Source organism: Nyctibius grandis, chromosome 11, assembly GCF_013368605.1.
Source record: "Nyctibius grandis isolate bNycGra1 chromosome 11, bNycGra1.pri, whole genome shotgun sequence".
NCBI classification, from domain to species: domain Eukaryota; kingdom Metazoa; phylum Chordata; class Aves; order Nyctibiiformes; family Nyctibiidae; genus Nyctibius; species Nyctibius grandis.
In genome coordinates this window covers 24,462,628-24,483,094 of record NC_090668.1, presented here as the reverse complement: position 1 = coordinate 24,483,094, position 20,467 = coordinate 24,462,628, and the positions used below count along the sequence as shown (strand labels likewise).

General features: G+C 51.6%; 2 protein-coding genes across 2 annotated transcripts in view; both read left to right on the top strand.

Annotated features, from left to right (window-relative positions):
- The window catches only part of IGDCC4 (immunoglobulin superfamily DCC subclass member 4), a 95,654-nt gene extending 89,957 nt beyond the window's left edge, over window positions 1–5,697 (top strand). The window contains exon 20 of the mRNA XM_068410666.1: window positions 1,136–5,697. Within this exon, the coding sequence (XP_068266767.1) occupies window positions 1,136–1,666 (531 nt within the window). The 3' untranslated portion in view covers window positions 1,667–5,697. The remainder of the gene's footprint in view (window positions 1–1,135) is intronic.
- A 5,043-nt stretch (window positions 5,698–10,740) lies between these two features.
- IGDCC3 (immunoglobulin superfamily DCC subclass member 3) overlaps window positions 10,741–20,467 on the top strand; it is a 110,156-nt gene continuing 100,429 nt past the window's right edge. Inside the window, exon 1 of the mRNA XM_068409829.1 lies at window positions 10,741–10,807. Within this exon, the coding sequence (XP_068265930.1) occupies window positions 10,741–10,807 (67 nt within the window). The remainder of the gene's footprint in view (window positions 10,808–20,467) is intronic.

The window sequence follows — 20,467 nt, the reverse complement described above, 5'->3', positions numbered from 1 at the left end:
TGTGTACAAGGATCGTGATGTCTGTGCCGCAGTCTCAAGCAAAGCAAGTTGACACCGGCTCAGATTGACTCTGCACCAGAAGGTTTCTTTGGTTATTGCTTTAAAAGTTCACCTCCCACCCTGCACCCCAGCAAATACTTCTCAGTAACCTACGTATTTTTCCTTCCTAGATAGTAGTGTGAAAATCAGTTATACACAGGATGTAATTAACATTGTGGATAGAGTAAAGACAATGTTTTACAACCCAATTACAGGGCACCATTTACAGCACAGCTTACCCATCAGAGTTTGTCAACAAAAGGAGAAAAGTGTTAAAATATGTAAATGATGCACAAAGTTGGCTTCAACAGAAAGTGCAAATTACACGTGGGATATCATTTCCATGCTTTGGATTATCTTCTTGCTGCTAAATCACACTCAGACCCTAATCTGAGCTCTGATTGCCTGAGCGCTCTTCGTGAGCTTCCAAAATAATTTGCCTGTTCAATTATTGAACGACAGTCGAGCAGAATGACCTGCTTGTTAGCCACATTTGTGGAGACCTGTAGCCTGAGCTCTGCTTAAACACTGTGGAGGAGAACTGATTACTTGAATTTACACCAACTTTTGCCAGCTGCAACAAGGGCTCTAACAAACGTTCTGTGATATGTAGCCAAGATTAAATGAGGAAAGCGAAGGGAGCCCTGGTGTCTAGATGTGGGTCTATATCATGAGCTGTCTCAGAAGTTGCTTTTCTAGAGCGCTGCCCACTCGCCCCCCCCTAGAAATCTGGCCCTTGATATGGAAACAGACGGGTGAGTTTTGAAAGTGGAGGTCTTTGACAGAGGCTTGGAGGAATGGTTGCTCCAGCCTGCCAAGAAACCGTGGGCAAATCACTTCACTCCCTTGAGACTGGCTGTCCCAAATGTACAGTAGGAATAATGATCCTGAGGTGATTTGAGACGCTTCTTAAGACTTCAGCTCTGAGAAACATATCAAGATAATGCTTAATAGAGGCACGTGTACATCCCATTGCACTCTGTGGGATTAAAAAGAAATACATTTCAGTGCTTGCTTGGGTCACAGCCTCAATTATCTGAATTTCATTTCATTTACTTTTTTTTTTTTTAAATTTTTTTCCCCTGTTTGATAACAGAACGAAGCAAAGAAAAGCCACCCGCCAGCCAGCCTTCACCAAGTAGAAGCAGAGGTCATCGTCCATTCTGATTTTTCAGCCTCTGACAGAGACTACGACTCCCAGCTGCACACCCTGGAGAGCGAAGAGACAGAAACTGAGGAGCAGGAGCCTGAAGAGCTTCCCTCCGGAGAGCTGGCTCTTCCCAGCTCCCCCAGCACCCAGCAGGATGGTAGCCAAGCGCTGGTGGACTGCACGGGCAATCCTGCGGTTCAGGCGCAGGCCGAGCTGTTAGGTACCGACACAAAGACTAACAAAACAGAGGCCGACTGCGTCCGTGGGCTCACCAATGGCTTCCACAGGCACGGGGAAAGCCTGGATTCAGTGGAGAGTGGAGATTCTGACTCCATCCAGGAAGGCAGGGGGGATGCACAACCAGTCAAGTGCCAATCGCTTTCCCCAGCCCCGGAGGAGGCCCCCCTCTGCAGTAACTCTGGTTTAACCAGTTCATCCTCAGCATCTGAGAGCATGGCATGTGTCCACAATCGTTAAAGAGTGAACTAATCTGATTTTGATCATGGGAGAGCTAGAAGCAGTAGTAAGGGCCTGTCCCTCTGAGGTACTGCGTGCCCTCGACTCACTGAGCCCAGCAGACGCCAAGAAGGCACAGCATCTCACCAGAGCAGGGTTCAGACCTGTCAGCTGTACATATTGCCTTCGAGAAATCAGTAGGTAGATTGGGAAGGGCCTGTCTTCTTCCCGCTGAAGCTGATGAGTAACTTGGTTTTCGTGGGAGCAGGACTGAGCCATCTGCTGAAGTCTGACATGAAACCACGGCTAGAACAGAGCCTTCAGACTGGGGCTGTCACTTCGCTGTAGTCCTCGAGGCGACTGGCGAGACATCTTTTAGTGCTGGGAAGAGGCAGGGTACACCGAGCGATCCTTCGCGACTGTCTCTTCGCCAGGGAGGGCCTTGGCACTACCTACTGCCTCGCAGCGTTGGGATGAAGTTTGAAGAGGAGTTCCACAAGGAGGTGGAAGCCAACACAAACAAATTCAGTGAGCTGTAACCACCAGCCTTTTCTGCCCTCCCGTGGTTAAAAGGATTATAAGGCTCTCTTTGTGCGCTACCGCAGTGACTGTTACTAGCAGGCTGATGTAGTGGCCTTTTATTACACACTCTACGAGTGCCTCTAACAACTTGTACTATATAGAACCTTCTTCAGTGTCTGGGTCATTTCACCAACCTGGACTTTGTTTTGTGTAGGTTCTTGTACCTAATATTTTAGGTACACATCTGTCCTTTTAATGTACAACATGTATTTTTATTTCCTTGGAACATCTTTATATTATTTAATTTTATAAAGTGGAGTAGTGTGTGGTATAGAGTAGCATTTTTACTACTTCTCTCTTTCTTTATTTTTTTCCTCCCTAACAACACAACTACCTCATGTATGTTGGAGAAAAAAAAAAGCAGTAGATCTACTCTTTTGTTATAGTCCATTATAGGTTTTAACTTATTCTTATACTGCCTTTTTCTAAAGAATATGTTTGCACTGGTTGTTGACTCTTTTTTAATGCATAGTGCTGCAGATCTGATGACTCTCTTGCTTTGTTTCTAAGTAGTGCTGTAGGACACCTTCCCTACAGCTGGAGAGGTGGGTTGTGTTTCTCTGTCGGACTGTGTTTTGCAGGAGATTGCTTCAGCTGGCGGGCTGGTGATCCAGCTTTCCTTAAGAAGCTTATACTAGCGAAGAGAAAAAAGAACCAACAATTACAAAATTAACTTGTGATCTTGGGGAAGAGGAACCATCAACTGCAAAAGTAACTTGTGATCTTGAGGACATCTATTTCTTTTTTTTTGTGCTCAAGTGGAGGCAACTCAGATGATTTTGATTTCCAGAGAGCAGCCCTCAGCCTTCTGTAAGCAGTGGACTTGCTGAAGGCTTTGCATGAGCAGGTGAAATTTTCCAGTCACTTCTGAGAGTCCTGGACAAAGTGCTTTTTATTTTGGTTCAGGCTTGCAGAGTTCGGCTGAGAACGCTACAGATCGGACCAGCTCATCGGGGGTAATAAGGATCAGTAATTCTGTCCAGTGGGTGTTTGGTAAATGTTCTGCCTTCCTGGAGGATTCAGGTATCTGGCCATTTGGTTATTAAAAAATGAGGGAAAAGATGCCCATCTCCCTCTTTTCCTACCAAAATTCCCCCAAAGCTGTACAGGGAGCTGCGTGCTCATGTGAGATCCTGTAAAAGGCTTTAGTCTTTGGGGTTTTTTGTGGTCAAATCTGGACTGACATATCACAGCTTGCAGCAAGGAGAACCTTGCTCCACCAGCATCCTATTCCCGCTTCTGTTGTGAGGAGCATGTCACAGTATGCCCTGTGTTTGGAGCTGAGCTGGACCAGCCCGTGTCTTTGCAATCTTCCATCAAACCCTGTTAGCTCTGGCTCTTCAGCAGAGGAGCAGCTCCAAGCCTGTGTGTACCCTGTTGGGAAGGATATTGGAGCTTCTGCCTCTCCCCGTCCTAATGACTAATGACTTAGCAGGGTTACAGATAAGGTGGTGAAGTGTTATTGCAGGCAATCAGGGCACTTCAGAGTTACATGGTGAATGTAATTGCAGAGTATAAACCCTCCAGCTGGGAGTATCGGGCGCTACCTGCAGAGAGGGAGAGACTTCTGCAGCTGGACCTCAGTTTGCAGTTAGTTTCGTGGACAAGTCCTTGCCCTTCCCCAGTGACAGGACAGACCCTGTACACGCCACATTGCCACTGCTGATGTGCAGACAGGGAGAAGGACCCTTCTCCACAAAGCTCACTCCAGAGGAACCCCTGGTGACTTCCTTTCACCTCCAAACCCAAGTCATCCACCTACAAGCATGACAGTATGCCAAAGGACCGCTTCTGCTGAGCGTCTCAGCTGCCGGAGGGCAGCGCCAGGAGGAGTTTGGCCAGCAGTGGGTATGATGGGCACAGGGGAGTTCCCCTCCTGGCTCCCTGTCGTGACACTGTACCTGGGGCAGGTAATGTACCAGCCTTGAGCTCTCCATCCAGGGGGGTTCTGGGGGTGGAGGCTTAGTCCAGGGGCTGATTTAGGAGTGTCCACTCCTTTGTACCTTCACCCTCTGCTTTGTCTGTACTGACTTTAGCAATCATGTAGCCATGGGGCGAGCATTGCTGATCTGCCCAAAAGCTGTCCCTGCCTGCCACTGAAGCCAACGCAAGCAGGCACAGTGTGGCACCATTCCCCTGGATCACCTTGGCCTGGTAACGAAACCACCAAGTTGTGTGCTCCGAGAGCTTTGGGGGAGATGCAGCGGAGTGCAAACGATTCTGCTTATGCATCACAAAAATACTTTTGTCTCCTCACGCTGAGGCTTATTCTGATCTCATTACACCCACCGAATGGTACCAGAGTGTAAAACTGGCAGCACTGTGGTGGCCACGGACTGCTACACCAGACCTCAGCTACAGAAATCAAGGCAGTTCCCTTGGAGCCAAGAGATCACGACTGACCGGCAGCAGCGAAGCCGTTCTCTGTACGAATGTGTGTCCACACAGAGTGCTGGGTGTCCTTGTCCAGCTCGGCTGTGCCCTGGGTCCCTCCTGTCCTGAACGCACGTGGGACCTTTCTAGTCTTAGCTAGAAATGAATAGAAGACGACAGATAACACACATTTTATGTGTGAAGCTGAAACAACCAGTGCATATATTTTTTTATCATGAGATAAGTAGCTTTCTTGCAAATTTCTCACAGACACACAAACTGTTGCTACCTTTAATTACCCATCATACTTAATATATGTTCCTACGCATCAGGCTCCTTTCTCCCTTCTCTTCCTTTCAGTAACACTAAAGATTATCGCTGTTCAGCTTTTTGCTGGTGTATATTGTTTTACATTGTTAAAATGTCAGGTTCGTCTGGTATAATTTTGTAGTATTAATGTTACCGTTTGGCTACACACCTGTATATTCCCCAGGCTGCTGCGAGAGTCACAATTCTCATCCTTTTGTTTCTTTTAATTCCTTGTTACATGAAACACACGACTGGGATAAAAATCTCTTTCAACTTTTGGTTGATTTGATTTCTTACTTAACAGACAGTGAAGTTCTGGTTGAAATAGTTGAAGTGAGATAACTTATAATCTAGGTTTTGAGATTTTTTTACATGACTAGCTAACAATCCTGAGCTCAGCCCATGAAATACGCTGTGTAAGAAAGCAACCATTTAAATAGAGCACTACATACGATTTTGATCTCATTAGATAGAGATGTTTTGAAGGGATGATCGTGTCTTTTCTAATCAGTATTTTTGTTGGAAAAGAGGTGTTTAGTCCAGCAGAAATCCACCATCTAGTTCTGTTACTGTATTCCCTTGCTTATATTTTAAAACTAAATCTCATTTCATTTTCTACACAGTGCATCAGGATGTGTAACCAGAACCTGATCTCGTTTGAAGGTTGTGTCTGTGTTTGGTTCCATGCTGTACTTAGTTATAACTTACTTTCTTCAGAGACTGTTCTTACTCCACAAATACTCTTTAGTGTTAAAGTGTAAGAAGACATTGTCCTTATATTCCTTAACTAATGGGTTATTAATAAAATATTTAAAAAAAGAAAAAAGAAGAGTGGAATTAGTCTCACGATTCAGTCTGTTACAGCTCTTACTCCGAGAGAAAGTTTTGTTGTGGAAGGCTGGGCTTGGAGTGACCGGACCCTGGGACATTTGCCGTTAGGTGCTGGGTCTCCAAACGCAGAGAGGATGGCTGGAGAGCTCTGTGCCTCGTGACTTCGCTGGAGACGGACCTGCAAGGTGTCCCTGCAGGCTGCGAAGCCTGGCTGGAGGTGTGCTCGTGCAGGGGGTCTGCATGTGCATTTCCTGACAGCTCAGATCCAGCCTGGTGCTTGTCTGAAGTAACTCACTTCTGGATGGATCGGAACAAGAGCCTGGAGGTGGCGGAGCCGGGGCGGCGGGGTTGGAGCACCTTCCGCAGCGTGGTTGTGCCTTGCTGGTGGGAAGCAGCGGTGGGAGCACGACATGGCGTTCACACTTGTGCTCGTTCAGTGCCTGAGCTCGTAACTGCAGAGGTTGGGCATCTGGCATGAAGGTGGGTGCCTGTTTCCTTTGACATCACTCGGGGATTTCAGGTGTGGGCAGGATTTGGGTTCATGAGGCATTTTTTGATGCTTGCTCATTTCTCCGTTTTGAACTGATTCCTACATGAAAAAGAAAAAATATTTGTCCAGTTTCATGCTTTATCTTGCTGGGGAATTTTTTAATGTGAAAATTTTTAATGTTTGCATCTAGCAAATGAACGGTGAGACTTCTCTCGGGTGGCGCGGTAGGCTGAACACTCAGTGGCTTGCGTCCAGCTAGATTGGCGAGAGGATATCTGGCAGTGCCTGAGGACACACTATTACACTCCCATGCATCTCCCATTCTCCCTAGGATGCGTTCCCTACTTGAGTAGATAGTTTCCATTATTACTTTATGCTGCCAGGACTACGGGGCCATAAAAACTCATTTTATCTGCATTACAGAGGTAATAAATCTGCACTTAGCTTAGTGTTCTCTGATAGCGGCTAAAGGGGACTGTGTCAGCCTGTGTAACTCTGATGAGTCTTTCTCCGCATGACAGGTAACCCCACAAATGAGCCAGGAAGGACCTTGGCGGGCGGTGACGGGTGACTGCAAAACCCGCATCCAGTTCTCACACACAGAATCACACAGCTACAGGCCCGGTGGAAAGAGACCTGGGGGTGCTGATCGACAGCCGGCTAAACATGAGCCAGCAGTGTGCCCAGGTGGCCAAGAAGGCCACTGGCATCCTGGCCTCTATTAGGAACAGTGTAGCCAGCCAGTCTAGGGAAGTGATCGTCCCTCTGTACTTGGCACTGGTGAGGGCGCACCTTGAATCCTGTGTCCAGTTGTGGGCCCCGCACTGCAAGAAAGATGTTGAGGTGTTGGAGTGAGTCTGGAGGAGGGCGACCAAGCTGGTGAAGGGTCTGGAGGGTCTGACCTGTGAGGAACGGCTGAGGGAGCTGGGGGTGTTTAGCCTGGAGAAGAGGAGGCTCAGAGGTGACCTTAGTGCAGTCTACAACTACCTGAAGGGAGGTTGCAGCAGAGTGGGAATCGGCCTCTTCTCCCAGGCAACTAGCGCTAGGACAAGAGGACACAGCCTCAAGCTTGGCCAGGGGAGGGTCAGGTTGGACATTAGGAAGCATTTCTTCTCAGCAAGGGTCATTAGCCATTGGAAGGGGCTGCCCAGGGAGGTGGTGGAGTCACCATCTCTGGAGGGGTTTAAGAAAAGACTGGACATGGCCCTTAGTGCCATGGTCTAGTTGACATGGTGGTGTCAGGGCAACGGTTGGACTTGATCCCAGAGGTCTTTTCCAACCTGATTGATTCTGTGTGATTCTGATGGGCTGCGTGACACAGCGAGGCAGCCAGGGATGCTTCGTGGATGCTCAGAAGACACCACTGGTGGAAACTGCACCTTGGGGGGCTCCTCTGACCTCCTCCCCTCCAGGAGCAGCAGTTACACCAGCACAGTCACACCTCTGTGATTTGCGTGGCAGGTACAACCGTGTGGGTTCCACCATCCGCGCTGGCTCCCCACGCTCATTGCCACTGATGGCAAAACTGCCACGTCAGTGGCACGGTTGTCTTCAATTAATCGCAAACACACAGCTCCTCCTCAGCCAGGCAGCTGAGTGCCAGGAGGTATCCCCTCCGCGTGGTGACAAGCGCTGGCCCCTGTCACCACGACACCTGTGTCCTTGTACAGCCAAAAGTGGAGGGAAAAGGGTTTCTGCTGGGGAAGGCAGCTTCCAGGGGCACATCCTGGGGCTGTCCCATTGCTCGGTGCCTCCAGGTGCGTGCCACGATTTTGGCTCCCCTCCCTATTGCTCACTGACCACGAAACAGATGCTAAAACCCAGCGTCTATGTGCATAAGTGGAAAGCTCCCAGGCTGTTAGCAGACAGGGAAACCACAATTACACATCGAATAATAAATGGGGTGAATTCAGACAAGTTAATCTCCCACTTCATCCGCTGAAACTACTAATGGGATCTTAGGGACCTCAGTTGGCAGTTAATTGGTGTAAATCAGGAGCACTATTGGAGCTGATGGAAATTCGCTGTGTGAAAAGGGTGGGAGGTGAGCATAACCCTCTGAGGCCAGCTCCCGTGGAGGATAACCCTGTGGAGAGGGAGGACAGAGGGACAGACAGACCCTGTGCCCCTCTGCAGGAGGGAGGATGGAGGGACGGACCCCACCACCGCCCTGCAAGGAAGGGGTTTGGAGCCTCGGTTCAGGCTGGGCACCACCATTCCTGCATCCCCACTGGTTTTCAAAAGGCTCCAATTTCTGCTCGCAGTGTGATAAGCAAATTCCTGCCTCCAATACAAAGCAACTTTTTTAAGCCCTCGTGGTTACAGAGGAGCACAGAAAAACCAGGAGTGCTCCGCATTCCTGCTCTCAGGAGGCTCTAAGGAGAGCCGAAAACCTGCATTTTTATTTAAAAGTCTCATAGCTTGTCCTCTGAGTCCCGTTGTTTGGCAAGGAGCGCCTGCACTTGCAATTTTTGAATGTAACACCAGCGATGTCACCAGTGTCATCTGCAACATGCAGGGCTGAACTTGGTGATGCCCTGAGCACGTGGCTACCTCCCCCTGCTCCTGGGTCCTGCCGCTGCGCACGGGAGCAAAAGCACCCCCAATCTGTTGTTCCCGGGGGGAAACAGACCCTGTAAAACACGTGGCGCTTCATTTCCCTTGGGATTATTAATTCCCACAAGCCATCCTCGGTGCCGGCGGCATCCCGGGAGCTGCCACAAGCCCACGAGGGCTGCCAGCGTTACAGAAATGCTGGCGGGGCCCCGCGGCAGGAGCCAGGGAGATGGCTGGGGAACAGGAGCAGGGCCGGTGCCAAAAGGTCAGGGACAGTGCGGAAATTCAGATGTTACCGAGAGGCTGCCGGAGCCAGAGCAAATTCTTCCCTGGCTGAAAGTAACCTCTTACAGCTCAGCCCTCCTCTAAATGAGGGAAGCTTTAATGTGGAGCAGATGTAGTGACGTCTTCTTCCCTTGTTAGCCGACTCCAGAACGTTGAGGGTGCACCGTCCAGGGGAGCCACGCATTGCTCGTCTTTACAAAGGGTTTTTCTGGGTTTCTGGGCACAGTTACAGGGTTTAGTAACCCGTTCCATCAAGCTCTGTTTTTATTCTGAAAAGAAGAAATGAGTTAGGATCAACTTTTCTTTTCTTATTTGTTTTTTTTTTTTTCCCCAAACACCACAAAAGACTTTGAGCTGTCATGAAGAGATGAGTTTTACTGCTGCTGCTGATGGTAGGGAGTTGTCTTTGCAGAGAACGTGGGCCAAGGGACCAGGCAGGATCAGATATAAGGGCCTCTTCAAGGGTGAGCCGGTTGGTCCAACATCTGTGTGACTTACCTGGATAAGTTGCCTTCTAATGGCATTTAAAATAAAGTGCACTGGGACAAGCCAGGCTCTTCTTTGTTGCTGTCCTCTGGGACTTCCTGGACGTGGGATCCCCTCATGGCCATCGCTCTGCGATCCCACCGCCCTGCTTCCTGGGGACACCAGTCACCTCCAGGCATTGCCAACCACCTTGGTGGGTGCTTTTGTTCTTCAAAACAAAGCCTGAAAGCAAAATGCTTGGTGGAACCAGTTGGAAGTCACGCAACCTCATCAGCATTTTTCCTTGTTTTAATGCCCGATTTTTGGGTCCCATCCCTAAAGGCAGATAAGAGGCAGGTCCCCGGCCCGGAGCACAGCTGTGGCGATGGGACCCTGCCCTTGCCTGCTGCAGCAGCCCCAGACACCATTGCCAAGACCAGGTTGCTTTGAGCAGTGACAGGCAGCGGAGAGTCCCTTGGTCAGAGAGCAAGGAAACTTCTTCCCATATCATGACCACAAGCTCGGGAAGGTCTCCCATCAGCTGCCATCCCTGGGGCATGGCAGGGCCAGGCAGGACAGGGCTGTCCGGCGGGAGCCCTGAAGGGCTTTGTGCTCTGGGGGGGGCCCACAGTGCCCTGTGGGGCTGGGCTGGAGGGACGCCATGAGGGGACATCATGGAGGGGAGACACGTAAGGGGGCTCTGGTGAGGGGAGCCCCGTGAGGGAGTTCGGTGAGGAGTGACCTGTGAGGGGAGCCCCGTGAAGTGTCCCCAGTGAGGGGAGCTCCATGAAGTGGCTCTGGTGAGAGGGCTCCGGTGCGGGCAGACCCGCTGAGGGTCCGGGGCACAGTCCCCGCGGATCCCGGGCGCTGACGGGCCCCGCACGCTGCCCGCCCCCGCAGCCCGCCCGTCCCGCCGCCCCGGCGGAGGCGCAAGATGGCGCAAGGCGCTGCCCGCGCTCGCGCCCCGCCCGCCCGGCCCCGCTCCCTCAGCGCCGCCCCCCGCCCGCCCGGCGCGGCGGCGTGTTCGCGCGGAGGCACCGCCGCTCAAATCCGCTTTTTGGCTTTTTTTCCCCCCTCCTTTTCTTTCCCCCCCCTTCTGCCCCCCGCCCCCCAGCTGGGGGGTGTTTCTCGCCTCCCTCCCTCCTGCGCGGGCTGCTCCCTCCCCGTGGGGCGCAGGGAGGCGAGCCCGCCCGCCCGGGATGCCATGGCTCCGCCGGGCTCCGCGCTGCCCGCCTGCCTGCTGGGGCTGCTGCTGCTCGGCTGCCGCGGAGGTAAGAGCCGGGCCGGGCTCGGGGAGCGGGCGGGGGGACGGACCTGCCGCCGCGCCCGGCACCGCCGCTGCTCCCGTCGGTCCCGTCCGCGGTCCCTCCCGCACTTCGCGTCCCCTCATCGCCCCCGTGGTGGCCGGTGCCGTGCCCCGGTCCCCCGCGTCTCTCTCCCCAGCCCTGCGGCGGGTCCCGGTCCCTCGCGCTCGTCCCCAGCCGGTCCCAACCCCGCACGCCTCAGCCCGTCCCCGTGGAGGCTGAACGGGGCCGAACAGCTCCGGGGGCTGGAGGGACCGAGCGCGGCTGCGGGGTGCGTGTGTCCCGCGGCCGGGGGCTGTCGGTGTCACCCACCGTGTGAGCATCCCTCTGCGGGAGCGGGGGGCTCGACCCCCGGGGAGGCACGTTGGGGTCTTGGCTTTCGGGTGCAGCCTCTGCATCAGCCCGTCCAACACGGTCAGCTGAAGACAGCCCGAAGCGTTTCCCCCCAAGCTGGTTTGTAGTTGGGCACCCCGCTTGCGCAGGGGCTCTGGGGTGGGGACCGTGGTGTTTGTGGGGCCCAGCGCTGGGGAGGGACGGGGCGGCTGTCGTGGCGGTGGCCTGGCAGGGCATCCACGCCCGGAGAGCGGACCCGAAATCATCACCGGTGATGTGAGCGGGAGGCAGCGCCCGCACGAACGAGTCGTGTTTGTCAGCAAAGGCGGTAGCTACAGAACAGAGGTGTTGGGCTGCGAGTTGTAGGGATGACGGGGAGCTACTTTAAACCTACAAGTATTGTGCTCTCCTGTAACGCCTGGCTCGGTTGACACAGCCGCAACCGGTAACGCTGCCCACCCGACCAGGGCCGAACTACAAAAACATCAAAGGGATTTTTTTCCCTGGACCTACTGTGCACGTGCCCTGCTGATAAATTGCAAGGTTTTCCTTCTACTGGTGATGCTGCTAAAGCATGGGTCTGATCTGAGAAAGATGCTGTTCTGCAGCGAAATATCCCTGTGCCTCCTGCTGCCTCTTGGCAGCCTTAAAGATAAGGAAAAATAGGAATTGTTTAAAAAATGTGCAAGCAGCCCCAGCATGGACAAGAGGGAGAAGAGCGTGTGTTAGATTAATGCGAGATTAGCTGCCGGGGTGTTTAGGAAACCAGACTGTGGGTATTCCCATAATAAATCTCACCACGTGGTTTGTAGCAGCCGCAGCGAGGAGGAGAAGCCAGTATAACTCACGGAAAATATAAGTTATCAGTGAAGTGGATGTAACGAGGCAGGTCTTGTTACTCTGTTGGGATTCCTGGGTATGCAGCAGTGCAATGAGGATAGCTGAAAGAGTAGTTCTTTCTTGGGGAAGGAAAGGAAAAGAGGTGAATTTTTGAAAGCAAAACTTCAGTAAGTTGAGTTTATGTCTAGTTCATCACGTGCTGCTGTCCAGATTGCCCCGTGTGCTTATTTGTGCTGTGACTTGGCAGTTTGGTGGCTTGTGACTTTGTGGGGTGTTTTGCTGGCCCTGCTAAAGAGTGCTTGGCTGCACTTGAAAAGTTTTTCTGTTCTGAGGTTTTTTTTCCCCTCCCTCGGTGGGTTTAGATGCTCTAGTCACGGTTAACGGTGAACTAACGCGTTCCTGCGCTCTGCTGAATTTACTGGACCCTCCTGTGCCGATGTCTCGGCGCCGGAGCAGAAGCCTCGCCGCGGGGACGGGCGCTGCAGCGGGAGCCGTGCCGCGCTGCGCGGGACGGGATGCTCCGCTCCCACCCCCGCGGTTTGCAGGCTCCCCAAAATGCTGCCCTGGTGACTGCGAACCAGGCGTTGGGAGCTGCTGGTCAGCGTGCTGGACTGGGCTCAGCAGCGAGGCAGTATTTTCTTTCTTTCTATTTTTTTTTTTTTTTAATTTCCTGGAGCTCTTTGTTCTGGGCAGTGGACAGCTTTTGTCTGTTATTGCTGAGCCCGGCAATCAAAGGCAGGCATGGGATACGAGAGGCTCCCGGGCTCTGCTCAGTGACAGCCTTGAAATTAAACATCGTCATTTATATTTAAGTAGGCTTAACTTCTAAATTATTGAAGCTATAAGCTTTCACTAATTCCTGCTCTGTGTGGCTTTGTTGATTTTTTTTTTAGATGCAAAAAAAAGGATTGCTTTCTCCTAAACTGGTGTAATACCCCGTCTTTTTTCTTAATATACATAGAGGGTATCTGGTATCGTTTCTCCCCAGTAACGCTCAGAGACGCTATATGAAATTCAAGCCCACGTTTGGGCTTTGTCCCTCTCGGGGGGGTTCAACAGGAGACTCTCAGGACGTGGTTTTCCCGCGTGGTGGATGCGGCAGGCAGCCCCTGAAATGGGGCGGTCGTCTCCAACCCTACACTTGTGCACCACGTTTGGGACCGGTGCTGGGTGTGAAGCTCACGCGGGGGGTGCGAGCATGCAGCCACCCATGCCGGTGGCACGCAAATGTCTGCTGGGGCCACCACGGTGCTGAAACTAAACTCAATGGAAGTGTTTAAAAGCTAGCAGATAGAGAGGGGAAGAGGGCGGGTTGGTCCCTCCTGATCCACCCTGGCACCCCCCGCACGGGGAGGTAGAAATCCTAAACTCGTGTAATTGCTCCTCTCCTCGTTACCTGTCAGGCTCTGGACCTTGCACAGCACAAGCTCCCGTGCTCGCTGAGGAGCTGGCGGTGGCAGAGGGTGTCAGGGAGAGGAGCTGGGCAGAGGGTCCCAGGTCCAAGCTTACAGCCTGGTTCCCCGCTCCTCTCTTCCCTGCTCGATCCCGTTGTGCCCCATGTACCCTGGTGCGATCACCCTGGGCAGCGTGGAGCAGAGAGCTGCAAAACAGAAGATGCTTTTCTCCGTGTCCCCTTTCCCCCCTCTATATTTCATGCTTTGCGCTCCCGGGCTTCTGACCCCGGATATTGTCCTTTTATTTGATCTAACAAAACAACGCAGGAGCCCTCCTCTGCAGATTAAGAATTCCCATTTAAATCAAGTGAATAACATTGGGCAGGAACAGGAATAGTCCGTTCAAAATTACTTTGAAATCACAAACTTATTTGAACTTTACTGGAGCTTTTAGTTTTACAGAGTTTAGAAACTAATAAATTATGTAGCAGGGCTCATGAAAACCTACCCGAGTCCGCTTATCCAAAAGAATATGCAACATTTTGGTTTTGCAAGAAAATAAAAATAATTGTTTACACATGTTCAGGAGTCATTGGCAAGCATATAAAACTGATGGTTAAGGAGGCAAACATGTCAATAATTGCACTTTAAGAGAAGAGAGAGGCAAAGAGGCGAGTGCACTGAGAAAAACACACAGCATACTGATCTGGCCTTGCTATTATATCAAATGTCACTGGTGTATCGCAGCCTCCACTCGAGAGGAGCCCAGTCACTTAACAACCCAGACCCGCTCCCGCGTTGGTAATTTAAAACCAGAGTTTCAGAGCAGAGTCAAGGATTTGCTGCCTTTTTTTTTTGCCTCTTCTTGCGCATGGGATTGTGTTGATGAAGCTAATGGCAAGTGAAGAGGATGCGGGTTGTGGTGGGCGATTCTGCTCAATTGTGAAGATGCTTTTGCAAAAGAATCTTTGCTGCTGAAACCAGAGAGTACGTGAAAAGGGAGAGAAGTGCTAGTGGAACGGCTCCGGGTTTGGATCACTGGAACGGAGCCGGTTCAGGGATCGGTGCGGCGCTCGGCTCCTTGCGAGGAGCGAGGTGATGCTTTCCTCCGTCCTGAATTGCAGGGTGGGAGGTGATAGGGCAGAGGGGATGGCAGGGAGGAGGGAGTGCTGTGTTTCCTTTGAATCCCCCGGATGCGATCAAGAGTTTCAAAGGTTTTCGTGTGCACAGGAACTTCTCTTCCTCCAGAAGGACCTGGCCTTTCCTTTCCTTGCACACCGTCCAGTCCTCCCTGTCAACACTCAAGGTGAATTTCAGGGACTGGGCGACGAGGCCACGCTGGCTGGTGGGTTTTGGCAGCGTGACGCCAGGGTGCCTGTGGCTCTCTTGGCAGCCTCCTGCCTTCGTGCTTCTCCCAGCCGCCGTGTCTCTGGTCCACGAGCGTCGTTACGTACCGCGTGGCCACTCTGTGCCCTGCCGGGTCTGTGCAAGGGACCGGCCACGGGGACAGCCGCCTCCCTGATGCTTTCTTGCAGAGTCAGGGGCTGAAACTGGGAACCTCGGCTGTTCCGGGGACCCCGGCTCTGGGCACAGCGTGTCCCATCTTGGCCGCTGCCTTTGCCGTGCTCTCGTGCGTGGTTGTTTCTGCTCTGTGTTCGCATCGCTGATGCCCTCTGTGGTGGGACCGTGATCTGGTCAGGGCTGGGAAACACGTGGGAATGCAAATAACCACGCATCCTACGCTCGGCTTGCTGCTGTGCTCTCTGGATGCCTCACCGTGGATGGAGCTCCTGTGGGCAATTAACTCAGAAAAGGTCTTTGCCCTTCCCAGCTACACCAACAGGTTTCACCCTGTTTTCTTCAGAGATGGGGGAGCCCACGAGGACTCGGAGCTCATCCTGGAAAGGGTCTTTGTGCTGTGAACGCTTCCAGCTTCCACGCCGTGTTTAACAAGTGACCTCCTGGGATTTGCCCAGTCTGGTCTCAAACATCTGAAAATTATTTGGGGCCGCTTCTCTGGCTCTTTGGGCTGTGTTTGCCTTCCCCAGCTAAAATCTGTGCCCCCACGGAGGGCAGCGATGCTGGGCACGTCTCTGGGCTCTGCGTCAGGTGCCGTTATCCTCGACAGAGACCTCCTGCCATCGCTTAACGAGTGGATGTGGTTTATGTGCCCTGATGGAAAAATCGCTTTATATAACCTCCCGCCCGAAAGGAAAAGGAATAAAAAATTCTGAGCTAGTAAACTTTACTGCCAGCAAGATGTTGGGGCTGTTACAGCCTATTCTCCTCTTCTTGAAATGTAAATTTTTCTGGATGCCCTAAAGAGCCAATTTGCACTTTACTGCAGTGTAGGGCTTTTCTCCTTGGGGTCTGGGTCAGCCTCAAGGAGATTTAAGGGGGCACCAGCTGGATTTTTAGGTTGCCAATTTCATCAGTCTGAAACCTGTTATAATCTGCTGGAGAACGTCTTCCAGGTCCCGATATCTCTTCCTTCCATACCTCCCATTTACAGAAGGGTTAAGGAAAAAAAAACCAAACCACCACTGGAAAACGAGGAGCCATTCTTTGTAGGGTTGTCCCAACCTGCACCCAGGTTTTTGGTCCTAATATTAACCTGCATCCCACTATAAAAACCTCGATCCTGGACTCGTGGGACTCCAGGGGCATCTTCCTTTGGCTTTATTGAAGCAGGAGCGGAGTGGCTGGCCTTGGCGATGGTGAGGCTCGGCGGTGCGGCGCTGCTGATTTATGCTGTGTTATGCTGGGAACAAACGCGGTAAATCAGGAGAGGGCAAATTTCTGCTCGTGAGAGGCAGTTTGCAGGTGGAAGTCGTGCTGTCGGTGTGATGAGAGAGGAGCTGGGTCTGCCTCGGTCTCCCCGGCAGTGGAAGAGCAGGGTGGACCCAACTGCTCCGGCAGCATCTCGCCTTGCCACGAGCACAGACGGGGCCCTTGGCAGGTCACTTCATCTCTCTGTGATTAATGTTCCCTGTCTAGAATGGGAGTAATAATACGGGCTTCATCTGTCGGGACCGTGTGCTCCCGGGGCAGGGATGGCCCTTGCTGGCTGTGGGGCTGGACAGGGTCCAGGAGGACGAGCCGTGATGTGACTGAGGTCCTTGGCAGTGGATGTCACCGGTAATTAGAGTGGTGAGATTAGCTGCTGTATTTTTCAGCAGCACAGGAGGGGAAGCCAAAATCGTGTTTCCCAAATGGAAAAGGACAACGTTAGGGTATGAGCAAGTTCTTTTGAAGCTTTGAATATGAATCACAGTGTCAAGTAAAAAATAATTAAACTTATTTTTTTTTAACTGTACTTCAAAGTGTCTTTTAAGCTTCCCATTAATTCAAAGTTCTTTCTCTCAGCGCTAAATAAATCTCTTGGTTCAAAAGCACAAGTGCTAATTGGTTTCTCTGAGCATGCCTGTCTGCTTGATCAATAGGGGAAGTAGTTTTTGTTAAATATTTGCACATATAGTCACATATTGTACTGCTCAGGGAGATGGTAAATGTTTCTCAAAAGGCGACTTGTAGGATGAGGATTCCAATGATTTTCTCGTGGCCTTTATGTCAGAGCTAATAACGCTTCCTCCCTCCACCCTCTCGCAGAAAGCAAAGCAATTTCCCCTCGCGCGCTCCCCGGTGCAGCCTGCCGGCGTCGAGACAAGCGATCTGTTCAGCTGCCTGCCTAACACCCCTGCCTCCAACTGCAAACTCAAGCTGCCGTGAGCCGAGTTTTACAGTTTCTGCCTCGAGCAGAGGGTGGCCGTGAGCCCCGCTGCCTCGCAGCCCGTTCCGGGAGGTACCTGGGGTGTTGCGTGGGATGAGCTGGGTGTGGATATGCAGCCAGACGTTGGAGAGGGATGGGGCTTGCAGAGTCCCCCAGCGAATGCACGTGGTTTCGGCGATTTCCTCTCCATCTCTATCAATTAATTGCACTTTTACTGTTTCCATGTGCCTTCGGAGTGTCGTTTACTTCCAGCTCGGCAGCACCGTTCTGTGCCTCACTGCTAACTACAGTCAGTTGTTTATGCTAACGGGGTTGGCTCTGTCTCTTTCCCCCGTTACCTCCTTGCTTTGTGTGTGCTCTCCCTCTGGCCCATCTGAACTGACCCCTAGAGCAAACACCAGGAGCCTTCTTGTCCCACCACGGAGGTTCCTCTGTGAGCGTCCCTTTGTCTCTCATCCTGAGCATCCCGGGGAGGCAGGGCTCTGTGTTCAGAGTCCGCCTGCAGACCTGGAGCCCCACAGCGCCAGTCTTCGAAGGCCAAATCCCAACGTCCCTGTTTGAAACCCAATCCTTGAAAACCACTTTTAATGCAAATAATCCCAAGGTTACAGCCAGATGGATGAAGGGGGGTCTTTAGAAGAAGGTGTAAGGTGCCCAGTTTCTACCATGCCTTGCACCCGCCTCTCTCCGGAGCAGCTGTGCGTCGGCCACGTGGATCTTAGCTTGGGCTGTTTGTGGACCAGTTTCTCATACTGGTGTGTGACACTGGGCAGTGCAGCATTCCAGGCCCCTTTCTTTTTTGAGAAAACCTCCAGGCATGTGATACCCTGTAGAAGCACGGCATTGAGGGGGATGCCCTTCTCACCAAGCCATGAGGCTGAGGCTGTAGGGAATGGCACTGGCTTCAGGGTGACCTTTGGCTGGAGAAGAACCCCTGGTTGCTCCCTCAGAGCTTTCTGCATGCTGGGGACCTGCTGGGCTCAGCTTGCCCTGCACCAGCAGTGCCATGGTGGTGCAGAAACGCGCAGGTCAGCCTGCCAGCTTGGGTCTCGCTGACCGTGCCACCAAGACTTACCTCTTTGCGAGACTCAGACATTTACCCCTAGAAAGACAGAGCCTGTGGCTTTTGCAGATTGGGATACCGAGACCCTTAGGACCAAAGCTCAGGTTTTTTAACGCAATTTAGGATCTATCTACTTAACAATGGAGATAGGCAGCTTTAGGATGTCCCATGGTGGCAGGGAAAGGCGTAAGGGCTTTTGAAGAGCAGCAGATGCCTCTCTGCGTCTTTCAGCATCTAAGTGTCTGGGGAGAAGAGAGACTTTTGGCTGAGTTTACATGGAAAGCCCATGCCGGGGTGAAAGATAGAGCTTGGCTTCTCCCAGATCCCCAGCTGAGGTGGGCTTGCTTCTCCCCGTGTGTCCCATTAGTTGGTCACCTGGCCCTGAAGCCCCAGGAAAGAGGCAGTGGGATTTCTTCAAGGTCAGAAAAGCTTGAGAAAAGCTTCCGTTGAGGAGAATTTGGGTGCTTCCAGACACGGCGAGGTGTCTGCGGGTTACAAACCAGTTGCACATTGTCCATTGCACAGTGTCACACCTTGAGGCACAATCCCAATCTTCACTACAGCCCGAGGAGACTCCAGGACCAGCCAGTGTCCGTCCCCAACCCGGTGTGTGTCTGAGGGCACCAGTCCTAGTTATGGGTGTCATCGCTTCTGCTGCTGGCGCAGCCTGGAGTTAGGATGCAGAGCGAATGTTTATGGAGGTAAACACGATTATCTCCAATCACAGGCTTTAATGATGCTTATTATAATGACAGCTATTGTGGGAAGGGCATGTAATTATGTTGATTCTTCCTTTTATTGTACATATAATAATAAGCTGTTTTATCTAAGAGTACAGGGAAGATGGGGCATTTATTTCATTAGGGATTTTTTTCTGATTGTCTGTTAGGCTAAATCCTGAAATCTTGTTCAGACTTTTGGAGTCAGAAGTCCTCCTTGGTTCTGTGGGGAGTCAGGACACGAGGGTCCTTATCCCACCTAACTCCCAGGAGCGCCCACGCAGGGAACGGGGCCCCAGCGTGATAGGTGCTGTTGAGACTGTGGCCACTTTGCAGAAAAAATGCGGAGCATTCGTCTAATTCCTTAATTTTCACAAAAAAAAGTAATTGATGGGTTTGTGCTGGCTGTAGCCTAACTTGCTGAGAGGACCCCAGGGCTATCTCATAAAAAAGAAGTCACAGTGAGCGATAGATCACCGAGATGGCTGGAGCTAGGCTGACATTTTAAGACTTAATGGGTTAATAAAGTCTGTGTTTTAGGTGTCTGTCACTAAGTAGAGTTTGTCCATTCCCTGCACACACTCATACCTTGACAGTAGTACCTTTGACCTGCCGGGCGCTACCCCTGCCTCCTTTGTCTGCTCCGTCCATCTGCCTCGGCTCAGGTTGCACTCAATGTTTATCCCCCGTAATCCAATTTAAGTTGCTGTAGAAAGCATTGGGGATTTACAGAAAGAAAGAAAAAAAAAAATCTCGCTGGATTTGCAGAGCAGAAAAGACAGACTTTTTTTTTTCCCCGTCTTTTTCTTTAGGATAACTGCCTCTTCTCATCTCTTTCATTTTTACCACGCATTAACAATCTGCCCTCCGCTCTGTTTTTGAGCCTGGTGCGATGGGATCCCGTCCTTGGTGGGGTCTGTGTTAGGGACAGGCATTACAAAGGCTGTGCTGTGGCTGGTGTTTGCCAAGAGGAATTGCCCGTGTGCGCCCCAGTTCTGCGAGCAGCTGTGGAGTCCATTCCCTGAGCCCGTGAGAGGGGGGAGAAGCTGGATCGTGGGTTTGAGCAGTCGGAAACCTCCACGCATCAAAGGGCTGTTGTGCAAGAGAACTGTTAGAAAGGCTTTCCCCACATTCGGATGAAGTTGTAGTTTTCTCACTCTGCTGGAATTTCTTCTCCATTGCTCTTTAAAAAGAAAAAAAATTCACCTCCATCCCTGCATTTACACCCTCCAGATGTTTATACGACTCCTCTTTCTTGGTCGCTTTTTGTCTTTCATGTCAGTGTGTATTTTGGGCTAATCTTTAAACAATAGCTCTATTTCTGTCATCTTCTGTAGCGTCTAATCATGACTGTATGGCAAATTATACCCTAAAAAGGTGTGCTGGACCCAGTGAAGCATAACATGCCAAAGACACAGTGTTTAAACGTTCTGTTGGCAGAAGAAGTAAATTAGGACGTATCTGTATGATGGGAAGTGAGGGTTTGCCTATTGTTGGTACAAATTCTGCAATAACTTATCTCTCGTGGACGCCGTTTAGCGTAATTGC